Here is a 22,927-nt window from a genome sequence, read left to right on the forward strand (position 1 = left end):
GTGTTGACTGATGGTTTTATGGTGTGAGAACCATAAAGATGCAGAAAGAGCCAGTGACATGCATATACATAGCAGTGATGTCACATGCATAGCAGTGGCACACATAGCAATGATGTCACACTTACAGCAGCGATTCCACACAGCAGTGATGTCATGCGCACAGCAATGGCATGCACACACAGCCGTGATGTCACACATAGCAGTATTGTCACATGCACAGCAGTGACACACATAGCAGTGATGTCACCCTTACAGCAGCGATTTCACACAGCAGTGACACCACATGTGCAGCAATGACATCACATACACAGTAGTGGCACACATGCACACAGTAATAATGTCATGTGCACGGCAATGGCATGCACATACAGCAGTGACATCACACACAGCGGTGACATCACACACACAGCAGTGACATCACACACACAGCGGTGACTCCACCTTCACAATGGTGACTCCACATGCACAGTGGTGACCTCACATGCACAGCAGTGACCTCACATGTACAGTGGTGACATCACACACAGCAGTGACATCACATGCACAGCAGTGATGCAGGGAGATGAGAGTGTCAGTCTGCAGGAGGTTGACGAGCTTTGTAACTTAGGAGTTGCTGTAACACACAAATGACCACATTCTGCGCAGCACATGGCCTTTCTGGAGAAAGAAGTCAGTGCAGCAGGAGGATTTTGAAAATGTGCAGGCTTTGCAAATAGATTGCAGAGGGAAAGGTGGCTTCATTTTCAAGGGGGATTTAGTTGCTGCTTTTCAGTGAAGTGAATCCAGAATAGTTGAGCAGAAAGGAACTACAGAGATCATGCAAGTCAGAAGCCTGTTCTCGCAGATAGGTATAAAGTGGTATTATGTGCTAGATCTTTTCAGAGCTTCCTGCGTATCAGTTCATTTAATGCTTTAACAGTCCCATGAAAGAAATGCTGTTGTCATTCCCATTTTATAGATGAGGAGATTGAATCCACTGAGAATAAATACTTTATCCAAGGTTCTGTTGCTTCTTTTTTAAAAAAAAAATTATTTGAGAGGTAAACACACACACACACACACGAGATAGAGAGAGGAAGGTAGAGAGAGAAGAGAGAGACAGAGGTGCACAGAGGTCTTCCATCTGCTTGTTTAATTCCCATATGTTACAACAGACAGGGATGGTCCACTGGGAGACTGGGAGCTGGGAACTCAGTATCTGTCTCTCATGTGGGTGGCTGGGGCCCAACTCTCTGAGCCTTCAACTGCTGCTGGCCAGGAAGCTGAAATGGAGAGTGGAGGTTAGACTCGAAGCCTGGTCCGTTGCTATGGGAGGTGAGCATCCTGAGTGGTGTTTGAACTGCTGTATCCAGTGCTCGTCTCTGCCACTTCATAGCTCAGGTTAGAGCCAAGGCTCAAAGGACTTTCAGGCAAGCCCTTGTTGGGAGGAAAGGGACATTTATTTGGGTGTTCTTCCCAGTGTTTAGTTACTAGGTCAAACTCTTGGGGAAGCTTGGCAAGAGCCCAGCTCATGTGAGCCTTGGTTGGATCCTGCAGGGATAGACAGCTGCTCTCCTGGTGACTCAGAGACTGGGTTCATTTGTCCTTCCTTGGCCCATCCTCCTGTGCATGCACTAGTGGACTCCTGATAGCTATTGATCCTGCAGATGATCACAGTTTATACTCCATCCCCAAATGCCAGTTTGCCTCTTGTCTTTTTCAGCTTACCCTCACCATCCTCTTTCGTTTTGAGCAAAATTTCTCAAGCCTGCTGAAGGCAACAGGTGCTTAACATTGGGCTCTCTCCTAGCTGTCCAGTGGGCTCATCCTATGCTTCCAGCCTGTGGAGAACTTGGTTTGGGAAGCACATAGTGCAGCTGAACATCCAGGCCAGGCTTAGGTTTGCTTTGTTGAGTTGCTGAGTGGTGTAGTGACAGAAACTCTCTGGCAATGCCGGCTTTTCCTTAGGTAAGGAGCCTCATATGGAAAATGTCGCTCTGCAAAGGCACTGAATTAGGAAAGCCTTCAGAGTTGGATGCAATCTTTTTCCTTCAGGATTTGCAGTCTCTGCTCTTTGCTTAGGGCTAGGAGGGTCCTGTGGGCAGGTCTCATGGCTGAGCTCAAGTTTACCAGCAAGCTTGGGCAGATGAATTCACTGTCAGCCACTTTATGCAAGACATGGCTTGTTTCTACCTCCCGCCTCTTCCATGTCACCATGGTCATCCCTGGTAAGGTGCTATTTCCTATAAATTCTCAGGTTTATCAAGGAAAATCTTTCAGGTGACTTCTGTGGAAAGCTTGTAGGTGATGGTCCTTTCAGAACCTGAAGAAAAAGAGGAGTGGCGTTTGGTCTAACAGTGCAGTGGTAAAGATGCTTGCATCCTGTATCTTGGGTTTGGAACTTGTAGCAGGTGCTGCTCCTGCCTCCAGCTTCCTGCTCATGCAGACCACAGGAGGCAGTAAGTGATGGCTTAAGTGGCTGGTTTCTGGGTTCTTGCCTCCCACATGGGAGATGTGGATTGAGTTCCTGGCTTCTTGCTTCAGTCCCATCCAAGGGCTGTTGCAGGCATCTGGGGAGTGAATCAGGAGATAGAAGCTCACTCTTCTCTCTCCTTCTCTGAAATAAGTAAGACAGAAAGTAGGAATGGTAACTCTGCAAAGCGCCTGGGTGGAGAGATGATGCTCAGGGTCCATGGCGTATGCTGTGCCTTCCTCAGCATAACTCAAGCTATGTTCTTGGCTCCTCCATGGGGGCCTCCTTGCTTCCCTCACTGGTTCTGTCCTCTTTCCCCCAGGCCATGTTGCCTGTAGGTAGCCTACACTTGTCCTTCAGTGTCCATTTTCATTGTGTGTGTGTTTTAAGATTTACTTATTTCTATTTCAAAGGCAAATTTTAGAGAGAAGGAAAAAGAGAGATGTTTTATCTGCTGGTTCACTCCCCAAATGGAGCTGGGCTGGTCCTGGCTGGTCCTGGCTTCTCTCAGAAGAGCGCAGTGGCCTGAACACTTGGGCTATCATCCACTGCTTTCTCAGGGTACATTAGCAGGAGCGGAATTGGAACTGGAGCAGTTGAGATTCCAACTGGTGCCAGTGTGAGATGCTGGCGTGGTAGGCTGAGGCTTAATTTTCTAAGCCATGATACTGTTCCCCTTTTTCATGGTTGATGGACTCTGAGGTGTGTGCTAGTACTTACGCTGTATCTCCCCTTTCCAGCCTGTTTTGCATTAATGGCCTAGCTAGAGCTTGTTGCTGGTTAACTTTGAGTGAGTGCCCAAGTGGGGGCTTTTCAGCCCTGGAGCAAGGGTTGTGGGACCTGTCACCCTGTCCTCTGCATTCTGGAACATTCCTCCTAGTTTGTGTCTGTCTCAAGCATCCTGACCCTCTGCTGGGTGACTCCCATTTTCTGAACATGATCCGCCCGCCCCCCCTCACCTGCATTATCCCTGGCTTAGAGAAAGTAAGAAAAGGAGAGGGTTGCTGCAAGGGTTAGGATGTCTAAACTGGCAGCAGGTCGTAGGGGAACCACATCCTTTGAAAAATGGGGCATTATTTATCAGAGTGTGGTTGCATTCTCCCCTCCTCACGGTGGATTCTCAGGCAGTGTAGACATTTAGCACATGTGTGAGGAGATGGGCAGTGATGCCTCTGTAATCCAGGGGTCTCCTGATGCTGCATGAGAATGGTGTAGGAAGGATGGGAAGGAGTGGGCAGAGCTGCCGTCCAGAGGTTGGGTCTTACATGGAATCAGTCACCTCCTGAATGAGCAGACACAAAGAAGGCCAGAGATTGGTGGGGGAGGTCTGAGAGGGTGAAGTGGGGAGCCTGAGGAGGAGTGGGAGAATCTGGGGGGACCTGAAGGAAGATTTGGGAGTGTAAGGATGTTGAAGCAGTGCCCTCCATCCCAGGGAGATGCCAAAGTCAGCCTCCTAAGACTGGAGGCTGCTGAGTGCAGGGCCCAGAGGAGCCTTGGAATTCTGCCAAGCAGTGGTGACGGGACTACTGACAGCCAGGTGCGCTTGACCACAGACGCTCTCTCCCCAGGTTGTAGTCCCCTAAACAGAGCTAACTATAAGGATTTCTGTGCACACAGGATACCCTGGTGTAGGAGAACAGAAGTGTCTGCTTCAGGTGCTCTCCCAACCTTTGGTCTACATGTCTCAGCTTCAGAGTCTAACACAGTCACCCGGATGCTTCTGAAGATGCAGATTCCTGACCCCAGAGTGTATTTCAGGATGGCTGCAACATCCAGGGTGGGGCTGGGTCAAAACCAGGAGCCAGGAGCTTCTTCTGGGTCTTGCATGTGGTTGCCCAAACACTCAGGCCATCTTCTGCTACTTTTATGAGGCTATTCTCAGGAGGCTGGATCACAAGTGGAACAGCTGGGACATGAACTAGCATCCATATAGGATGTTAGCGTCATAGGCAGTAGCTTGACAACCACAATGCTGGCCCTTGAGAAATCTGCATTTTCAACAATTGCCCCAGGTGAGTTTTGTAGGTGGCTGGTACTCAGCAACTACTTGCTACACTTTCATGTTTCTAAACATCACCTGAGGAGCTTGTGCAAAGTGCAGGTTCTGATTCAGGAGATCTGGGACAGGGCCCCAGTTCTCCAGCTCCAGGAAGCTTCTGGGTGGTGCTGGTGATATGGTCTCGGGACCACAATCAGAGGAGCAGTGTTCTCAATGACTCACTGAGGAAGTCATCAGAAAGGACAGACTGCAAGCACCCACCCACATCCAGCTCCCATAGGGTCTGGCAATCTATGTTAGCAAGACCTCCAGGTGGCTCTGAACCGCTGCTGGATTCTAATAAAGGAATGGGTTGGAAGAAGAGGCAGGGCAGGTGCACCAGGGCTGGGGAACAGGAAGCTGAACTCTTCCTGGTTGCTCTGTGGGATCCTTGTCAAAGTGCTGGGGTTTGTTACCCAGCTCAGGTCTGGGAGGCAGCAGTGGTGGTTTCAGCAATTGGATTCCTGCCATCCATGTGAAAGAACTAAATTGCAATCCCAGCTCTTGACCAACCCTATCTGTTGTAAGTATTTGGGGAGTAAACCAGTAAGTGGGAGCTCTCCCACTTTCGAATGAATGAATGAGTGAAGATACCTGATAAACGTAGGTGCAGATTCCAGTAGGGTCACATACTTAGCACTTGAGCACCACCAGACAGGCAGCCTTCTAAGTCAGCCCACACATTGTTCCTCACTGTTGGGGTGCTCTCACCTTATTGTGCTCTCTGAGGTTGGGTTGTGGGGCCCTGACAGGGCAGTGCCTGCCAGGACTGGGCTGCCCACCCTCCAGGACTGGATATTTAGACTGCTGGTGTAGTCTGTGTTGGGGTGACCTTCACCAGGTTATTAAAGAGGCACACCTTTGTTGTAGTCTCTCTGTGTAGCAACACCGTAACTTCCCAAGCTTGCCAAACCTTATCCCGCTTTGTTGCTGTCCCCTCTCCCCCACATTCCCATGTACACTGAGCAGGGCCAGTGTGTTGCTGTTCATTTAGGGAGAGATGGCAAGGATTGCAATGCTCACATTTATGAGAAAATTGCCTTCCCCTTCAGGACAACTGTCTATTTTAGGGCCCAAATCATTTAAGCAGTCCTGGACAGTCCCATAAAAGATACACTATTACCTTTTGCTTTTTCTTTGCATTCACTGACTGTTAACTCTTAGGACAGACACACAGAGAACCGAAGATGGTTGTTGAGAAGAGGCAAGATTTGGGGTGCCCTGGTTCAAACTGCAGACTGTTGAATAGTCCCCGGTGGTTCTGACCTCATGTGGAAGCTGGAAGCTTGGGTTTATCAGAAGAATTAGGAAATACTATTGGTTCTGGGCCGCTTTTCTGACTTCCTTGCCAACAGTGAATAGGTTAGCATCTGAGAATTGTGATTCCCTCCTATTTGAACACGTTTGTCCCAACAGGAGTCTCTCTGTTTTTTCTGGGGGCTCTTTCCCTCACCTGTCCTGTGTGCCTTGCTGGGAGGTGTGGTGCATTACCCACAAGACAGGTTCAGTGTTGCTGGCAACTTTTCCCGATCTGGCACTGTTGATGATCCTGTAACAGATAAGGATTCACATAGCCATGGAGAGAGACCAGATCTTTTCAGCTCAAGGTGATATCTGCACAAAAGCTTGTCCAAGTTTACAGGGTCTGCCGGCAGGTGGGTGGAGACTCAGGCTCAGTCTCTCAGCTGTGAGTTTTCCTTGTGGTTTCCTTGGCCAAGGCTCTCAATGTGTTGGGACCCAGGCATGCTTCTATCAGCCCCTTAAAAACCACTCTCCTAAGATGCGTGGGGAACACATAACTCTCCAACAGGAGGGCCACCTGCCACCTCTCCACCTTTCTCCTCTCCTAATCTTTAAGAGTCTCTGCTCCCTCTCCTACTATGGGTCATCATTATTTCTTTTCAACTCACACACATCCTCTATTTCTTGTTCCTCTGGGAGCAAGATGAATCTCTCCCTGATGTCCCTCTCTACCATTGTAGTGAAAATAAGGCACAAGTTGGGCCCCTCACCACAGTGTTCTGCCATCGTATGTGGCAGTTACCAGGGAGATGAAGCAGCAAGTGTTGGATATGTGAATGAATGACAGGATGCATCAATGAGTGTAAAACATGTCAAACACAAAGAAATAGGATTTCTGAGGGAAACGAGCTTGTGATGGAAGGCTTAGCACTGAGCCATGGGTGGCACCCGGAAGGGAGAAGAGATGGCAGCTCTGCTGGACTGAGGGAACAGATGTGGGACAGGCACTCACCAGAAGTTTCCTGCACCAGCCTTGGATGGAGGTACAGTGGCCTAGACCCGTAGGCCCATGGGGAAGAGTAGAAACTAAGAGGAGAGAAACGGGTGCAAGTGGCGAAGAAAAGGTGAAGGCCAGATTCGGAAATAGATTCCTGTGGAAGTTGCTGGGAAGGAGGGGCCAGAGATGGTTACCATTCTCAGGCACTGAAGGGTCAGGAGGTGAAGTGTGCAGGCGTGTGGGGGAAGCCTGAAGTGGTTGTCGAAGTATTTCCCAGCAAATGCAAATGGACTACTGGAACTTAGATGGGAAGTCAGGACAGGTAGAATAATGTTAGCACCTATCCCGTCCTCACACAGTCTCTGGCTTGGCCTTAACATCCTGAAGTAAGTGGGCCTGTGGGATGTTTTGGGAGAGAGCCACCCCAGGTCATGGCTTCCTTCCTTCTCTATGTGACTATGCCCATTGGTCCACTGCTAGATTACTGACCTCTGTGTTCCATATCTGACTAGGCTTTGCTCCTTCCAACTTCCCATAATTCTACCTTGATCAGGAAACCTTTTGTGATATCCCCCCTGGTTACAATGAAATGCAGTCTTTTCAGCAATCTCATCCTACCTATATTGAGACTATATATTTAGTAATTTTCACTAGAGAGAGCAAGGCATAAATAGATATGAGAATTCAGTAGACTGTGGCCTTCCTGAAATAGTTTCCCCATTCATTGAATGAGGGAGTGAGACTAGCACCATTCATCAGCCTCTCTTATGAGCAAACACAGTTTTCCATCGCTCAGAGATGCCTCAAGGGCCATGGGCTATGGTTGGTGCTTCAGTCCGCTTTCGTATTTTGCCTGGGGAGTTTGGGAGTGTTCATTACAGAATAGTTATATACGGATCGGTGGTAGGGAATATTAAACACAACTGTGCATACAAAAAAGCAAGTATTATGCCTGCCTGGTGGCCAGCCCCTCCCTGGAATGTTCAGTAACAGGGCAGCATGCCGGGCTGGCCTCTGTGGCTTGGTCATGAAAGGACTGCATGGGTGGGCCAGGGGCAGAGAAGGAGGGAAGGACATGAAGCTAGGCTTTTCCATTGATGACTCATTCCAGGGCTTGCTGACTAGTTTGGATGAGATAGGTTCTATCTAGCTACAGGAAGCTCTGTTGGTACCCTGAGTCCATCACAGAGGCAGGGGCCTGTCTTATGTTTCTGAATAGTATAGCAGCCACCTCCCTCCATGTGTCTGCTGTGTCAGAGAGAGTAGAGAGATGTGTGGGAGCATTTTGTCTGAGCCATCAGGTACTACAGCCTCCTCCTCACACCTGTTCTGCTCACAGCACCCAGGGCCCCAGCCAGCCACTCGGTGGCTGGGAAATGTTATCTGTTGGGCCTCAGGGGCCACAAACTGGAAGATGATGAAGGGCAGTGGTTATGGCCATGGGATGGGCTGGTTTCTGTTTGGTCTAGAAGGAGCAAGTCCCCTGCATCTTCTGCATCCTGGGGATGAGGGAGAAGGGGGAAGTGGGATTGTAGAGAGGCACTGCCACTCCTCAAGGTCTCTGTGGAGCCATGCGAGGAGCCCAGGACGTGTAGGGACCCTGACCCATGTTCCACATAGACAGGGGCAGTTGGGAGAGGCCACCCAGGACAACGCCCACCTCCTCAATCCCTGGAAACCATGGAGACCTCTGCAACCAGCTGGCCTTCAGTAAGCAGTTTCCCTTGGCATAGGAACAGTGATGAATCCTCCTGGTTTGGAAGGCTGTAGCCCCCACCACACATCAGGCCCCAGGGAGAATAGAGCAGTGGTGATGAACGCACAAGCCTGGAATCCACACAGAGATCAGAGATTTGTCCTTGGAGTTGGAACCCAGGGTGGTGCCATAGTAGGTGAATCAGGGCAGCGTCTCTCTCATGTCGCACCTCGACAGAAGAGGCAGACGTTGATGGTTGGACAGCATGGAGATGTACATAGCAGAATCTCAGCCTCCAGCTCCAAGGGCTGGCCCTCTGAGCTCCCAAGACATGGAAGGTGCCTGGAGGGGATACAGATGTGGTCAATCAGTATGATGCTGAGGTCCTGTACTTCATGTTTGTCCACTGGCGTCACTACCTCTGGAGTGACAGCTCCTAGAGGGAGGGGAGAACCACTTGCTTGCCTTTGTTTTGGCTCCTCTGTATCCACCTGCTATAGTGCTACTTCTCAGGTTCTTCCTGATGCTCCTGGATTTAGAACAAGCACACCAATTCCATTCAAGTTTATGGGTTACTGGGGGTAGCAGCTCACAGGGGCTAGGATGAGAGTAAGTCAGTCGAGAAGCTACTGGGGACCCTGAGCACACTTCTTGGTGGCTCCACCTTGGGAGGGATAGCCAGGGACCACATTATCCCTAACCTGCTTCTCAGTGGTCATCCCTGGGTACAAGTGCAGAGGGTCTGTGCCCAGTTGGGACTGGGAAGAAAAAAGCTCCAGTACCATATGGAGTAGAACCTGGCAGAGGTGGATCGCAGCCTTGGGGTAGTGACTGTGTGACTGTGGGAGGCCATTTGCATCACCTGCCTAGGACATACAGCATCAAGTGTTGTTGAAGCTGGAATGGCTTTTGGCCTCTAACCCCGACCCGTGTCTCTGCTCCCTCTGCAGCTGGTACTTCCGGAATACTCCATCCACAGCCTCTTCTGCATCATGTTCCTGTGTGCACAGGAGTGGCTCACCCTGGGGCTGAATGTCCCGCTGCTTTTCTATCACTTCTGGAGGTAAGTCTGCCTCACCTGGCCCCTGCCTGCTTCCTGTCCGAGTAGCCTGATCTCCAGGGACACTGGCAGCCCAGGTGGGTCAGTCACCCTGTGCCTGCCTTCAGGAACCTCCCCAGCCCCCTACAAAGCCACCTTCCCAGGCTGCGTCTAGGCAGCAAATCTCAGAAGGGAAGACACCTCCCAGTGGCTGCACTAACCCCAAGCCTACCTTGTAGCTCAGTGCTGGAGGCAGCTGCAGCATTATCTATAACGGCCCAACAGCTGAGCAGTGGGTCAGCTGGATACTGTGTACATCCTTAGGCTGGAATATCACTCACTGGGCAACGAAAAGAAGAATGGATACCAGCTACTGCATCAATGAATATAAGTGAAAGGAGCTGGACACAAAAGGTCACATGCTGTATGATCCCATTTCTGTGAAAACAACCCAGAGTAGGCATATCTGTAGGGACAGGAAGAACATGAGTGACTGTCAAGGGCTGGGAGGGAGTGAGCGATGGCCAGTGGGTACATAGCTTTCTGTGTGGGGTGAGGGGAATGATCTACAGTAAGATGATGGTGCTGGCTACCCAGCTTTGTGAATAAATACTGTACAAAGTGAAGTTTGTGGCATGGAAATGAACTCTTCATAACATAGAAAGGAGCACCTAGCAGATGGGCTAGACTTTCTGTGTCTGTTCTGACTTACTATATTCTGTTCCCTGCTTAGACTGTGCATCGGATCATGTGCTATGGGCTTTTTTGAAAAAATGCAGTCGCAGTATGTATTAGAGGTGGGGGGTATGGGGGAACTTGAAGCAGCAGAGAGGGTAGCTGTGCAGATAAATCGCCCACCCCTGACCTCTCACTCTACAAGCTCTGGTCCCCCCAAAATATTTCATCATTGCCACTTTACCACTCCAACACAATCTGCATCTAGTCATGTCTGGGCCCATTCTCCCCTTTAGGTAACAAGTGTACAGATCACGCACCACATGCCAGGGCTGGTGGTGAGTTCCAGGGAGGATGTCTAGTAGAATCCTCGCCCTCTGGGCATGTGCGTGCTAGCAGCAGAGGGAAACATGCTCCCCCAAGATACATGAGGAGTATATATGAGGGATCATCGGGGATGACGCACTTTGGGTATTCTGAAAATCTGAGACCCTTGGAAAACCTGGAAAAGCATCTTCCAGCATGAGGGATCAGCGTCTGCCAAGGCCCAGAGGTCAGAGAGCACTCGGGGTGTGTGGGGAGCAGTGATTGCTCGGTGTGTTCTGGTGCTGGTCTGGTGGGGAGGCTGGGATTCTTTCTGGCAGATGCAGGAAAGTGTCAGAAGCTCCAGAAGGGAATCCAGGGAACAGTGGGAAGGAAAAGTTGGAGGGTGAAGTATGAAGGCGTATTCCAGGGAGGAGGGATTGTGGTGAGACTCCAGGAAAAGGCATGAGGTAGATCTGGCTCAGGCAGCGGATGTTGCAACGAGGAAAGAACTAGAAATGCAAATAGGCAAACTCTGGGCAGCCTTGGCTGATAGCTGTTTGCGGGGGCTGAGGGAGAGGGTGCCATTGATAGTGTGCAAGGAGATGGAGGAAAGGCAACCGGGTTGTCTAGGGAAGCCTGACTTTAAGGAAAGCTGACATGCTGCAGCCTGATATTAGAAATCAAACACAAGGGCGGCAGTGACGTGTGCATGAGTCCCCACTGGGGCCTGTCCCCGCCTGTCTGCCTCCAGGACACATGGCAGCCAGTGGAGCCAATAATGCTGGCATTCACCCCTACACGATGTGACACCCCAGGCTGTGTCTGTGTCCTTACCACCTCACCTAGGCACTGTTCTTCTCCCAACAAGAGACATTTATCCCCAAGTCTCTTAGTATCAGTGATCTAGCTGGGGTACCAGTGATGTGGCTGATCAGCAACAATTTGATGGAGGCTGACTTCTCATGGTCAGTGCTTGTCTGAAGGGACTGAGAGGAAACCAGCAGGTATCCCTATACTTGGAAGGCTTACATCTCTGAAGGAGGGAGCTATCATCTTCCCTACCCTTGTTTTGCTCTGATAACATCCAGTTCCTGGTAATTAGTAGGCAGTTGGGAATGAAAAAAAAATGAGATGGAAATAGGCATGTGGCAGTTAAGACATACCACATCACATGGCAGAGTGCCTGGGTTCATGTCCTGGCTCTGCTCCTAGCATCCTTGTCAATGCATGCACTGGGAGACAGAAGGGGATAAGCAGTAGTTGTGTCCCTGCCATCCACATGGGAGGCCTGGATCGAGTTGCCGGATCCCAGCTTTAAAACCCAACCTTGGCTGTTGCAGGCATTTGGGGAGCGAACCAGCAGAATGGAATCTCTCCCTCTTTGTGCCTCTCAAATAAGTAAATAAAGCATTAAAAAAGAATGAGGCAGGAGTCCTTCAATAACTAGAACTCTTGAGACCCCCTCTTTATTCCCGTTCTTCACTGTCCTTCCTTTCCAGCCGGTCCAGGGTAGAGACGTTTGCCGTGCACAGAAGTCCCTGCTGCTGTTACTCTGCCTGCGTAACAATGGAACTGCCAGCTGTTCCTCCACTGCCTGCTCTGTGCACATTATTCCATGCATGTCACCTCATGTAATCAGTGCAGCAGCCCTTGGACGTAGGCAGTTTCACCCCCCACTTTATAGATGGGAAAGCTGTTGTTGACAGGTGAATGGTTAGCCCAAGGAAGGTCAGTCTGGTGGCAGGTGAGTGACAGAGCCCTGCTTGTTGCCACCAAACCACTTGGCCACCCTATCTGTCTGCCTCCATTTAATGAAGTCACCAAGCCATGGCCTGTGGAAATAAGATTTTGCAGTGTGTTCCTGGGAGGAGGAGGAGAACAGCCTGGAGCTCTGGGAGCTGACTTTAGAGTTCCCTCGGTCTGGTGCTGGTGACAGTGATGTCAGGACCATCCTTTGAAGGGGAAGGAAGAGGGACCCGTGCCACCAGCTGGGCAGGCTGCTCTATGGCCTGGGTGCAGTCTGTCACCAAGAACCCACACTTAGATGCCTGGTCAGGATTGACTGTGGGAGCCACTGACCTGTACATGTGGCCTCCCAGAACTCCCTCAGCAAGTGATTGACAGGCAGCTCATGAGCAAGAGATTTGAGCCTGGGTGCTTGGAGGTGAACAGGGCACAGGTTCTCAGGGTGGTGACTCAGTGTCCTGGGCTCCTTCATGGCCTGGTCTGGCTCGCACAGAGCAGCTGCAGATGTGGTATTTCAAGGCCTCTTTCCTGCCTCCTGCCTTCCACCCACTGTGCTTTCACTTACCCCCAGCTCCTCCTGGAGGTGCTGTGTCCCTGTAGATGGTCAGCATCAACTTTGCCATGCTGGGTATCTCTCTCACAGAAGAACCTATACATTTACTGCATCCTAAGGTGGGAGGCCCCTCCCAGGGCACTGGGGATTTTCGAGGGGAATCTGGGTGGGCGATCCAAAGCAATGAATTTCTAAGCTAAATGGCAGGTGGAGTGGTGTGGAGGCAAGGTGGCCATCTGTCTCCACCACACCTGTAGCTCTGCTGGAAGGAGGCCCTTCCTGGTACCTCCAGATGGCAGCAAGTGACACACTCTTTCTTCTGTATGTCAGAGCAGTTGTGTGCTTGTCTGAGTGTCCTTCCTGTTAGAAGGTGGCCATCAAGCCACCCTGTAGAGGTGCCCAACTCTGACTGTGGTGGAAGGCAGATAGCTGCTGGTCACTGGCGTCCTGTGCCGGGAGGGCGAGGCCCAGGTGATGCCTCTGAGTCCCTTATGTTGCATTCCTGTTGTCCTCCAGGTATTTCCACTGTCCTGCAGACAGCTCGGAACTCGCCTACGACCCACCGGTGGTCATGAATGCGGACACCCTAAGCTACTGTCAGAAGGAGGCCTGGTGCAAGCTGGCTTTCTATCTTCTCTCCTTCTTCTACTACCTTTACTGGTGAGTCACTGCCCTGCCTGGTGAGATGGACTTTGTCAACCAGGGGAAGGAGATTTCAGGCTGGTCTTGAGGAGGTGGATGAGAGACTGGGTGTGATTACACTTGGGTTTGGTAACAAGAGCTTCTGTATGAAAAGGGGAGGGCCAGAAGGTCCCCTAGGAGACCTCATGCTGCTGTGTTTGTGCTTAGGGCCACACATGGAAAATACCTGCTGTAGCTCCCTCCCACCCCCCGCCACCTCAGCAGCGAATCAGTAACAGAACAGTAGGCTGCTGATTCCTCCCAGTTGAGCTTCCTGCCTCTTGGGGTTCCATGGCATGCCCCCCTGCTTACCTATGGCCTCAGGTCACAGCCTCGTGGTCCCTGGCCCCCTCTCCTGATGGTAAAGTTTCTGGGGTTTCACATCAGATACCCCACAGTGGTGGTTATGCTTCATGGTGTGGCATGTGCAGTCATTATGTTGATGCTCTCCATTCTTCCCTGATGACATAAGGCCATCCTAATTCAGTGGAACCTGCTGACTTGGCAATTCCATTTCAGGAATTTCCACTCTTCTCACCTCTGCACTCGGAACCTCCCGGCTAGAGGATGGCCTTGTGGTTGGACCTCCCTCCTCCCCAGAGAGTGTCTTCTCTGAGCATGTTTCCTTCTTCCTCTCCCTGTTGGGGCTCTCACCTCTGGGGTTTCTCAACCTGTCACCCTGCAGGCCCCGCCCAACCTCTGGCAGGGCCATAGACATTTCCAGCCATCCCAGCACTCCCCAGGGGGCATGACTGATAGTAGGCAGGTGAGGGAGAGGAGGGGTGGGGATGTCTGGTTCCATGGCCACCTCAGGATGGGATCAGGCTGTCGCAAGGGTTGTGGGAGCTGAGTGTCTGTCCCCAAAGATGTCATTGTCCCTCCTCCAAGCCAGAAGCAGAGTTGGTGCTTTCTCTGAAGCCCATGTTGGCATGGGGAGGAAGGGCGATGGATTTCCACAGGGAGATCAAAGCAGCTCAATGCCTGCTCAGCCGTAGGTGGAGGGATGGCACGGGGCAGTATCGGCAGCTCCTGGCCATTGGTGGGTGGGTTTGGCCATTCTGTCACCATGCATGTTCCAAGCGTTTTGTTTGACTGTTGACCTCCTGGCCATTTCTTTACCTTGGCACCGTCTTTATGTTATACCCATTCCTTTCTTTGTTTCCAAAACAGGATTGGAAGCAATTGCTCCTTCTACTACACTGCCACCCTGGGTGGTGGTCTAACTGCACTCTCTTGCTTTGTTGAACTTGACCTCTAGGGGATGCTGAAAAGCACAGTTTCTTGCATCTGCAAAGCCCAGATTCGGAGCTGGGGAAGAGCACAGCTCCATCTAGCCAGGTGCTGTGTGTATGCAGAGTCACCCTTGAGCTGAGCACAGGCTCAGGCAATAGTGCCTGGGAAGGCAGCATTGGGTATGGTACGGTCTCGGGTTCTGAGGGGTTCCCGAGGACTTGGGAAAAGTTAAGGAATGTGTCCAAAGTCCCAGATAATGCATAACCGTTTTTCTGGCTCTCCTGGACCTTAGCTCATTCCCTTATGCTAATCACGAGTCTCCATCTGGTGCCACCCCCTTCTCAGTGTGCCTTTTGGACCAGTTGATATTTTTGGTTCCCTTAGGATAAGGACCAGCTAATAATAATAAACCCCTCAATTTAGGATTGGGCTACATCCTGCTAGATTCTCTGCCCGTATAACTTGAAAACTGCCTACAATGCATTGACTGTACTAAACCTCCTGAATATCATGACTTAGTTTAGCCGACCTTATGTATTCTCAGAGATTTGCCTGCAGCTGGGGCAAAATCATCCAACATGAGGCCTATTTTATAATAAAGCCTTGAATAGGCCCTCTAAATGATCAAAGATAATCCTGAAAGTGAAAGTTGGAAGACTATTCAGCTGTACCGTCCTAAGTCAAGGATGGTCCTGTATTAAAGAATGGTTCTAGCTGGGAATGCTCGTGAGTACTCGGCCCGCTCAACAGTGAGATCTTCGTAAGTCTATAGCGGGAAGCAGGCCTGTGATCTGCTCCTGAAGCGGCACCACTCGCCTGCCCAGTTCTTCTGGGGGCATACCTCTCCCCAGGCTTGTTTCTCTCACTTGCAGTTACACTGTGGATGATCTGTCCCTTGAGGGGTGAGAACTCATCTGTGTCATGGACTTCTGTATCTACAGTGCCCTGGCCAGTGGCCAGTGCCCAGTGCCTAGCAGTAGCCCATGGACTCCTTACTTGTTGCTCCAGTGTGGCTGTATGCATCTTGAAAGGCTGGGCCTGCCCTCAGTCCCCGTAACCCTCCCCACAGTGTTCCCTAGTCCTGAGGGTACCTGTCATGCAGCAGGCACTCAACAAATGTCCAAGGGAAGCAGGGACATACATGGGGAAGGAGAGACAGCTGCCATGAGGTGCAGTACTGGCGTGGAGGAAGCACTGGCTTTGCAGGTGAAATGTGGTTCTTCACCTTGAAGATCATGAGCAATGTACTTACTATCTTCTTCTTCCCCCATGGGGAGTGAGCAAATCCCTCTGGCTCCGTAGCTGACCGGTGATGCTCTGGGTTGACAGGTTCTGGAAGATGGAACATCAGCTACTGAGTAAAGTTCCCTCAGTCTTCCCAGAGGCATGGGATTAAAGTGAAACACATTTTAGTTTATTCCCTTTGGCTTTGCTTCTTAAACCAACCTTTTTCTCATTGTAGAATTATAGGACGTGAAAAGCGGGTAGTTTTTCTTTCTGCCAAATAGACAAAAGTGGCCTCTTTGGTGCAGATCTCATTTGTTAGCCCTGCATAATTAACCTGAAGCCTCTTCTGAGAGCACAGGAGACTTGTCTTCCCCGCTCGCCCTGCCTAGTGGTGGTGTTGATGTGCAGAGCCTGCTAGAAACAGGAGGGTCAGGGACCTCATTTAAATTGTATGCCCCGAGAGTATTTGCCCTGTCTTGGCCCTGGGCCACAGTCATGTGGACCTTTCGCCTGGCACTAACGTATCATCCAGCACAAGCTGTGAGTTGCTGGACATAGCTATCCGGTGAGCACGCAGCTGCTGGTGGCGTAACCAGTCCTATGCACTCCCCCTTCCCCCTGAGACCTGCTGTGCAATAACAGGAAAAAGAGTAACAGCCATAATTACTATCCTGATGAGAATAATATTGTGTGTTTACAGCAATTGCATCATTCATGCTTTGCTAACAGATGTTCATTGCGGTGTTGTGAGAAGTAGTCAAGGCCCCGCAGTGGGGTGGGTGCAGTGCTTTGGTGGGGTGGTGAGAAGTGGAGAGGTCCTCTAGCCTTTGGGAGGTTGTCCTGAACTCATCCCACTAATACTTTCTTTTCCCTTCCTGTTTGCACACAGCATGATCTACACTCTAGTGAGCTCCTAACTCAAAACCACACACTCAACTCATCAGAGACTGAGATGGGCCAAGCCAGAAAGTTCACTTCTGTGAGTAACATCAGAGCGGGAACCAGAGTGGGCGCGTGTGGGCAAGAGGCCACACAAGTATGACTGATCAGGTGTCAGAAGCGTGCAGCACCTGGGAGTGGAGCTACCCTGCGGATCTGGTGTTGCCCCCGTCCCAATCTGTAGTGGTGTTCAGATCCCACACCTGGGGGTTGTACTGCGTGGGGAGGAGGTGACAAAATCCTGTCATCAGAGAGTGCTGCTTCCAGGATCCACTTCAACCAACCCCCACCTGTGAGTCCAACGCTGAGTTCTTGAACTACGGGAGTGGGGACCATGGAAGGATGAGTGGTGCTTGCAAAGGAGCCAGAGTCAAGGCCACATCTGCAGGACCCACGGAAGGCTGCGAGGATGCTTGGAAGTGCTGCAGACTCTTGTGTTCCTTCCATATCTGAGTTTTGCCTCCCGCAGTGGAACATCAGCCTCAACGCCCCACTGTGTGCGAACACAATGGCCTAAGGATTCCAGGAGCCTGTTTGGGGGCAGTTCCCTGGTATAATGAGTTCTGTGCCAAGACAGGTGCATCAGAGGAGGGAGGGATGAATGGAGGAACTAAAGGTCCCAGGCTGGCAGATGCTTGGAGGGGCTGCTCTGCCCAGTGGGCAGCCAGGCAGGCAGACAGTGAGAACATGATGATAACCATGGTTCTGACACTGCATTGTTGAGCTGTGTGGTTTAACGCAAGGACATTGGCTTGTTTAGAATTTTCCATGCGGCGTGTGGGTTTATATGCAAGAGCATACATGATGACAAGGTTGAGATGTTGGGATGTTCAAGGTGGGCACAGTGATTGTGGCCTTGACTCCCCATACCTCCTTGTTAGGCATACTTGAGTTATTTCTACATGTGCCTGGTTTCCATGTGAAACCTGTGACTCGAGCTTATGAATGGTGTTTGGGCAGCATGTCGTGTGCTGTGTTTAAAATGCAGTGACAACTTGAGTGCTCACCTAACGGCTCTTGCATTTCAGCCCCATCCCGGGCTGGATTCATCTCCATCTGGTTGGCAGTTTGGGAGGGAGAAGAAGCAAATCTTTCCGAAACAGCATTGCACTTCTAAAAATTCTATGCAGATCTTGGCTCAGTGGCTAATGGTGTGAAATGGCAGAATTCACAGCGGCATTTCCAGGAGGAGGCTTCCTCCTGGCCAAGGCTCTTTCTCCCAACTGGGGGACTGCTGGCTGGGGGACAGAGTTAATACTGCTTGGGCTGCATACCAAGTGGACCAGCCACGCTTTTGCTGAAAACAGCCTTGGCCATGAGGCTGCTGATAGCAGCTGCTGCCCCACCACCACCTTGTAGATGCACCTGCTGAGAGAGGGCTGTGTTGCTTCACCCTGTGAAGCTGAGTGGCTTTTATTTCTGCTTCCCTCCAGAAAGGTTGGAGTGCCTTCTGATGGGAGACACGAGGGCATGGAGCTTGTCAAAGCAGGGTGTTCAGACTAACCAGGGACGAGGACACAGAGCCAGCAGCTTCCTACAGCTCTCTGTCTGGGGTTAAGCATTAAGTTGGGAGTCATTCTATTAGTATCAAATAATACTAATTCAACCTGACCCCATGCTTCGCCTTCTGGGCCAAGTTGAATTAGCATTTCCACCCGACCCTCACCACAAGCCCGTGAAGTTATTGCTGTTCTTTTTGTATTTGTCAAAAAACTGAGGTCCAGAGAAGGTATGTGGCCTGCCTAAGGTCACACAGCAACTTCAAGTCCTTTTTGTCCCCACCAAAAGTTGGCAAGTAGCTTAAGGTCCTGTGTGGGTTTGCTTGGGAGTGTTGACTTTTTTTTTTTCCAAGAAAAGAAACTTTGAAAATTAGAGCTTGAAGGGTATTACTTGGTGGCCTGTTTTCCTTTGTGTTCTGACCTCAGATTGGATTTACTGTGATAGTTTTTTTTTTCCCCTCGGAAGTGATCCTTTAAAAGCTTTGAGAATGCAGGTCTCCTTTAGGCAGCCCTTATATTTATGAAACAGACACGTGCAATTATTTCCCTTTCATAGGAGGTGATGGGAAATAACCCTGTGATCTGTTGGGAGTTGCAAAAATTTCAAGTTCCTAGGAGAAGCTGCTCATGATGCTAAAAATACGTGGCCTGGGCACCGAAGTGAAAGCACGGGTTGGATATCAGGTGCCCTGCCCAGTGCTCTGTGGCACGGGTCAGGTGCCCTGCCCAGTGCTCTGTGGCACGGGTCAGGTGTCTTGTCCAGTGCTCTGTGGCAGTTGCACCCATACCCACAAGGAACCTGCAAAGCAAGCTGGGAATTCTTATCCCCAGTTTGCCAGTGAGGATGCTAGTGAGTCTCAGGGCAGGTGAGGACAAGCCTGGAGTGACAGCACAATACTGCCAAGAGGCGTCCAACAGTAGCTGGAGTTATCAATGAAGGTGTTGGGCACAGTTCCTCATGCCTCTCTCTCAGCCTCACAACAAAACCATGAGGCCGATTCTGTCTGTTTTACAGATGAGCAAACTGGGACAAGTAGAGCTTGCAGGGATGCACAGCCAGAAAGGCTGTGTAGCAGCCGCAGCCACAGCCGGGGTTAAGCCAGGACTGCCTCTGCTCCCACAATTTTGCTTGTTTGGAGATCTTTGCCTCTTGATGTGTGTCCTATGGAAATGACTGAAGGGGCAGGGGGAGAGTGAAACTGGGGAGATTCCTCCATGTTTCTCAGAACTGGGATCATCACAGAGGAATGTGCTAGAACTGTGAAGGCTCATTGGGGGCATAGATGTCAACGGAAGGTGCTGTTGGGGAATGGGTCTCCTTTCCCCTTAGAGAGGGCTGAGTGGGCCCTGGGGGAGTCACCCATGCTCTTTTCACTTAGGTGGGAAAAGAATGAACTACCACACCAGCTTGCTCTCCAGGTTAAATGGGGGCTGGCATTGGTACAACGCTTAGGATCCATGGCACCATCGGAGTACCCTGGGTTCCAATCCAGCTCTGATTACAACTCTAGCTTCCTGCCAGTGTGCACCCTTGATGGGAGCTGGTAAATGACTGAGCTAGTTGGATCCCTGACAACCACGTTAGAGACTCAAGTTGGGTTTGGGGCTCTTGGTTTCAACATTGCTTGTCCCTGACTGTTGAAAGCATTTGGAGAGGATCTGAGAGAATGGAAAGTTTTGATTGATCTGTCATTTGTCTTTGTCTCCCGCCTTTTAAATAAAATATAAAAAATCAAATGAATTTGTCTCTGCAAATAACTTACAACAGTGCCCAGCATGTGGTAAGCGCTGCTTATGGAACCTTCCTTGTTACCCCCACTTTGCTCTGTATCTGTGTCAGGGCAAGGTTTGTTCCTATGGTGGGACCACTGAAGCCCGTTGGCCCCATGGGAGGGCAGTGAAGACCCCAAGACCTAGCCATTCCCGTCTAGAGCCCTTGAATGAAGGTTGGGCCAGGACCTGACTCTCTCTTGGCCATGTTCTCTGGCTTATGATGACAGCTCCTGCTGGACCCCTGCCATGATGGCTGCTCTACATGACGCTGGACATCTGCGGCCTCATGTCATTCCCACAGCCATCCTAGAAGATAGGCATGATTACTGTCAACAAGTAGTAGTTGGAAGTAGCTAGGCCTCTCGAGTCAAGCACGTGAGCCTGCAGTCAATGTTGCTAATAAGTCAAGGAGCCTAGATTCCAATCCCAGTCTTTGGGATAGTGGGTGTGCTTGCCACCATCCTACAGCAGTGACACCTGTGGTACTGCCACTTTCACTCTTTTTGCTCCCCTACAGGCGGTAGAAATGCTACCTATTGGGTGCTGTTGCACTGCAGGACATGATGGCTTGGTGCTACGGAAAGGGTAAGTGTGACATCTTTCAGGGTGAAAATGCTTTTATACTTGGACTTTAGCGGTACTGTTCTTGACGTAGTCTGAGGCCTTCATTCTTCCTTTGGGATGGACTGCTCTTTAGTAGGTTCCTGCCCTTGCACTTAGCCCTGTGCTATTCACCACTTACTGTCTCTGACTTCAATACAACGGCAGTCATTGATCCTGCAAGGCCACAGAGTGGGTAAGGATTAAAGTTACAACCAGAAAAGGACATTCAAAAAGGAAATCAGAAACCTAGACCTACTAGAAGAAATAAAATAGGTATAAATTGAAGGTCTCACAATGGGCTGAAAGAGAAAGAACATATAGAAGAGGTGAGTGTGGGACAGTTGGGGCCATGAGCTGTAGTGGACAGTGCATGTTCATGGGCTGTAAGCTCAGGAAGCTGATGGTGGGATCTGCCTTCCAGGAAGGTGTGATGCGTTAGACATATTAAGTCTCTAGTGGAGTGATGGAGGCTGACCCTAGTGTCCCTGGCTGTCCCCTGTTCACCATGAGAACACTGTTCAGCTTGCAGCCACGTGCTTCAAGGAGGACATTGAGAATCTGAGCCTGCCCGAAGCAGGGCATTCAGAGTTCATTTCATAGGCTTGGGAGAAGTTTCCGGAAAACTGCTTACAAAGAGTTAAGGTTCCAAGAGGGAAGAAGGCAGGGATGAGAGGAAAGTAGTCCCACTCTATCTCTTCTTCAAGTGGTATTGGGGCAGTTGCTTCCCAGCACAAGTTCTGGAATGGTGTTAGCATAAGGGATGTTGTGGGGTACAATACCTGTGGCACTGCTGAGCAAAACACATCATGGGCTTCCCACACTCTGACCAAAGGAACCTTCCATCAGAAGCTTGGGGAGAGGGATGACAGTTGGTAGGGAATGTCCTGGGGAATGCAGCTGGGGGAGACACCAGATGGAGCTTGTCAGAGTCCATGGTAGGCTGAGAGACTGTGTGCTCAATGGGATGGGATGGGTTCTCCATGTAGAAAGTACGAGGGGAAAAGGGGATGTGGGAGGGAGCAGGGCCTGGCCCAGGTGGGACAAGAGCACTGGTAATCATGAATCCCCATAATTCACACGCAGGAATGGCCAAATGGATTGGTCTTTTGGAGATAAGCATTTATCTATGTAGCCCCAACACTGGGTACTGTCCCTAGAAGGCCCTCAGGAAATAGCCATTGAATTACATTGGAGATTGAGAATCTGTGGGCAGTCTTTTGGAGATAAGCATTTATCTATGTAGCCCCAACACTGGGTACTGTCCCTAGAAGGCCCTCAGGAAATAGCCATTGAATTACATTGGAGATTGAGAATCTGTGGGCAGCAGAAATTGCCTCGGGTCCCAAGAAGACCAAGGGAGGCAGAAGGTTCAGCCTCTGGGAGGCCCAGTGCAACCTGCATTCCAGAGGCATCCTGTTGGACCCAGTGGCAGTGAAGCAGGCAAAGCCATGTCCGGAGTGTAGGCAGCTTGTTGCTTACTGCTGCAGGAAGCACTGGAGTCACTAAAGCTCAAGGCTGTAAACAGAGGCTTCAAGAGATCTGCTCTCCAGAGCCACAGAGGGACTAACTAAACTCTGCCACCCTTTGGAGGCATCACACTTGAGAAAACTTTGGTCAATAGAGAGAAAGCCAGGCTTATGGCTGCAATTCATGGCTTCTGAGAGTCTGGCCATGTCTGGGGAAGCTTCCAGTGGGGAGCGCACACTGGAAACACATGTGTTTTTCACTCAGTGTCTCTTGGAGCTTGTCTGAAGCCCATCACTATCTCAGCTTTTGTTCAGAGCTTCTGGCACAAACAGGGACTCACTGGCTGCTCCTTGGCCTGCAAGCCTCCAGCAGTGCTCTGAATTGAGCCGTGAAAGGCCAAGGGAGTGGGTGAACAGTGACTTCAGCCCTGCTCACCTGCTGTGGGTTGAGTGGGATTTCATGCTGTTGTTGAAATGCATTCTTAATGGTTGATTGGTTAAACATGGAGCTGTTTAAATGCGTAAGAAGTGGGGTTGATGGGAAGTCTGTGCCGTTAAGGTGAGCCCTTGGAGATGTTGAGAAAGAGGAGAGTTCGACTGTTTTAAGTTCAGCTTTGGTTTTCTGTCTCACTTCCTGGCTCGCCATGGCTTGATGCTGCCGCACCTGCCAAGCTGGGATTCTGCTACATCCTGGATCCATCTTTCATTGTAAGCTGAAGTGATACTCTGTCTCAAAGAAGCTGTTCTCAGGTATTCAGTTAA

At 50.5% G+C, this 22,927-nt stretch overlaps 1 protein-coding gene across 1 annotated transcript in view; it reads left to right on the forward strand.

The window, feature by feature from the left end:
- CNIH3 (cornichon family AMPA receptor auxiliary protein 3) overlaps positions 1-17,181 on the forward strand; it is a 90,368-nt gene extending 73,187 nt beyond the window's left edge. Inside the window, exons 4-6 of the mRNA XM_058669227.1 lie at positions 9,376-9,488; positions 13,261-13,404; positions 16,775-17,181. Of these exons, the coding sequence (XP_058525210.1) occupies positions 9,376-9,488; positions 13,261-13,404; positions 16,775-16,802 (285 nt within the window). The 3' untranslated portion in view covers positions 16,803-17,181. The remainder of the gene's footprint in view (positions 1-9,375; positions 9,489-13,260; positions 13,405-16,774) is intronic.
- The last annotated feature ends 5,746 nt before the right edge of the window (positions 17,182-22,927 follow it).

Source organism: Ochotona princeps, chromosome 10 (assembly GCF_030435755.1).
Source record: "Ochotona princeps isolate mOchPri1 chromosome 10, mOchPri1.hap1, whole genome shotgun sequence".
NCBI lineage: Eukaryota > Metazoa > Chordata > Mammalia > Lagomorpha > Ochotonidae > Ochotona > Ochotona princeps.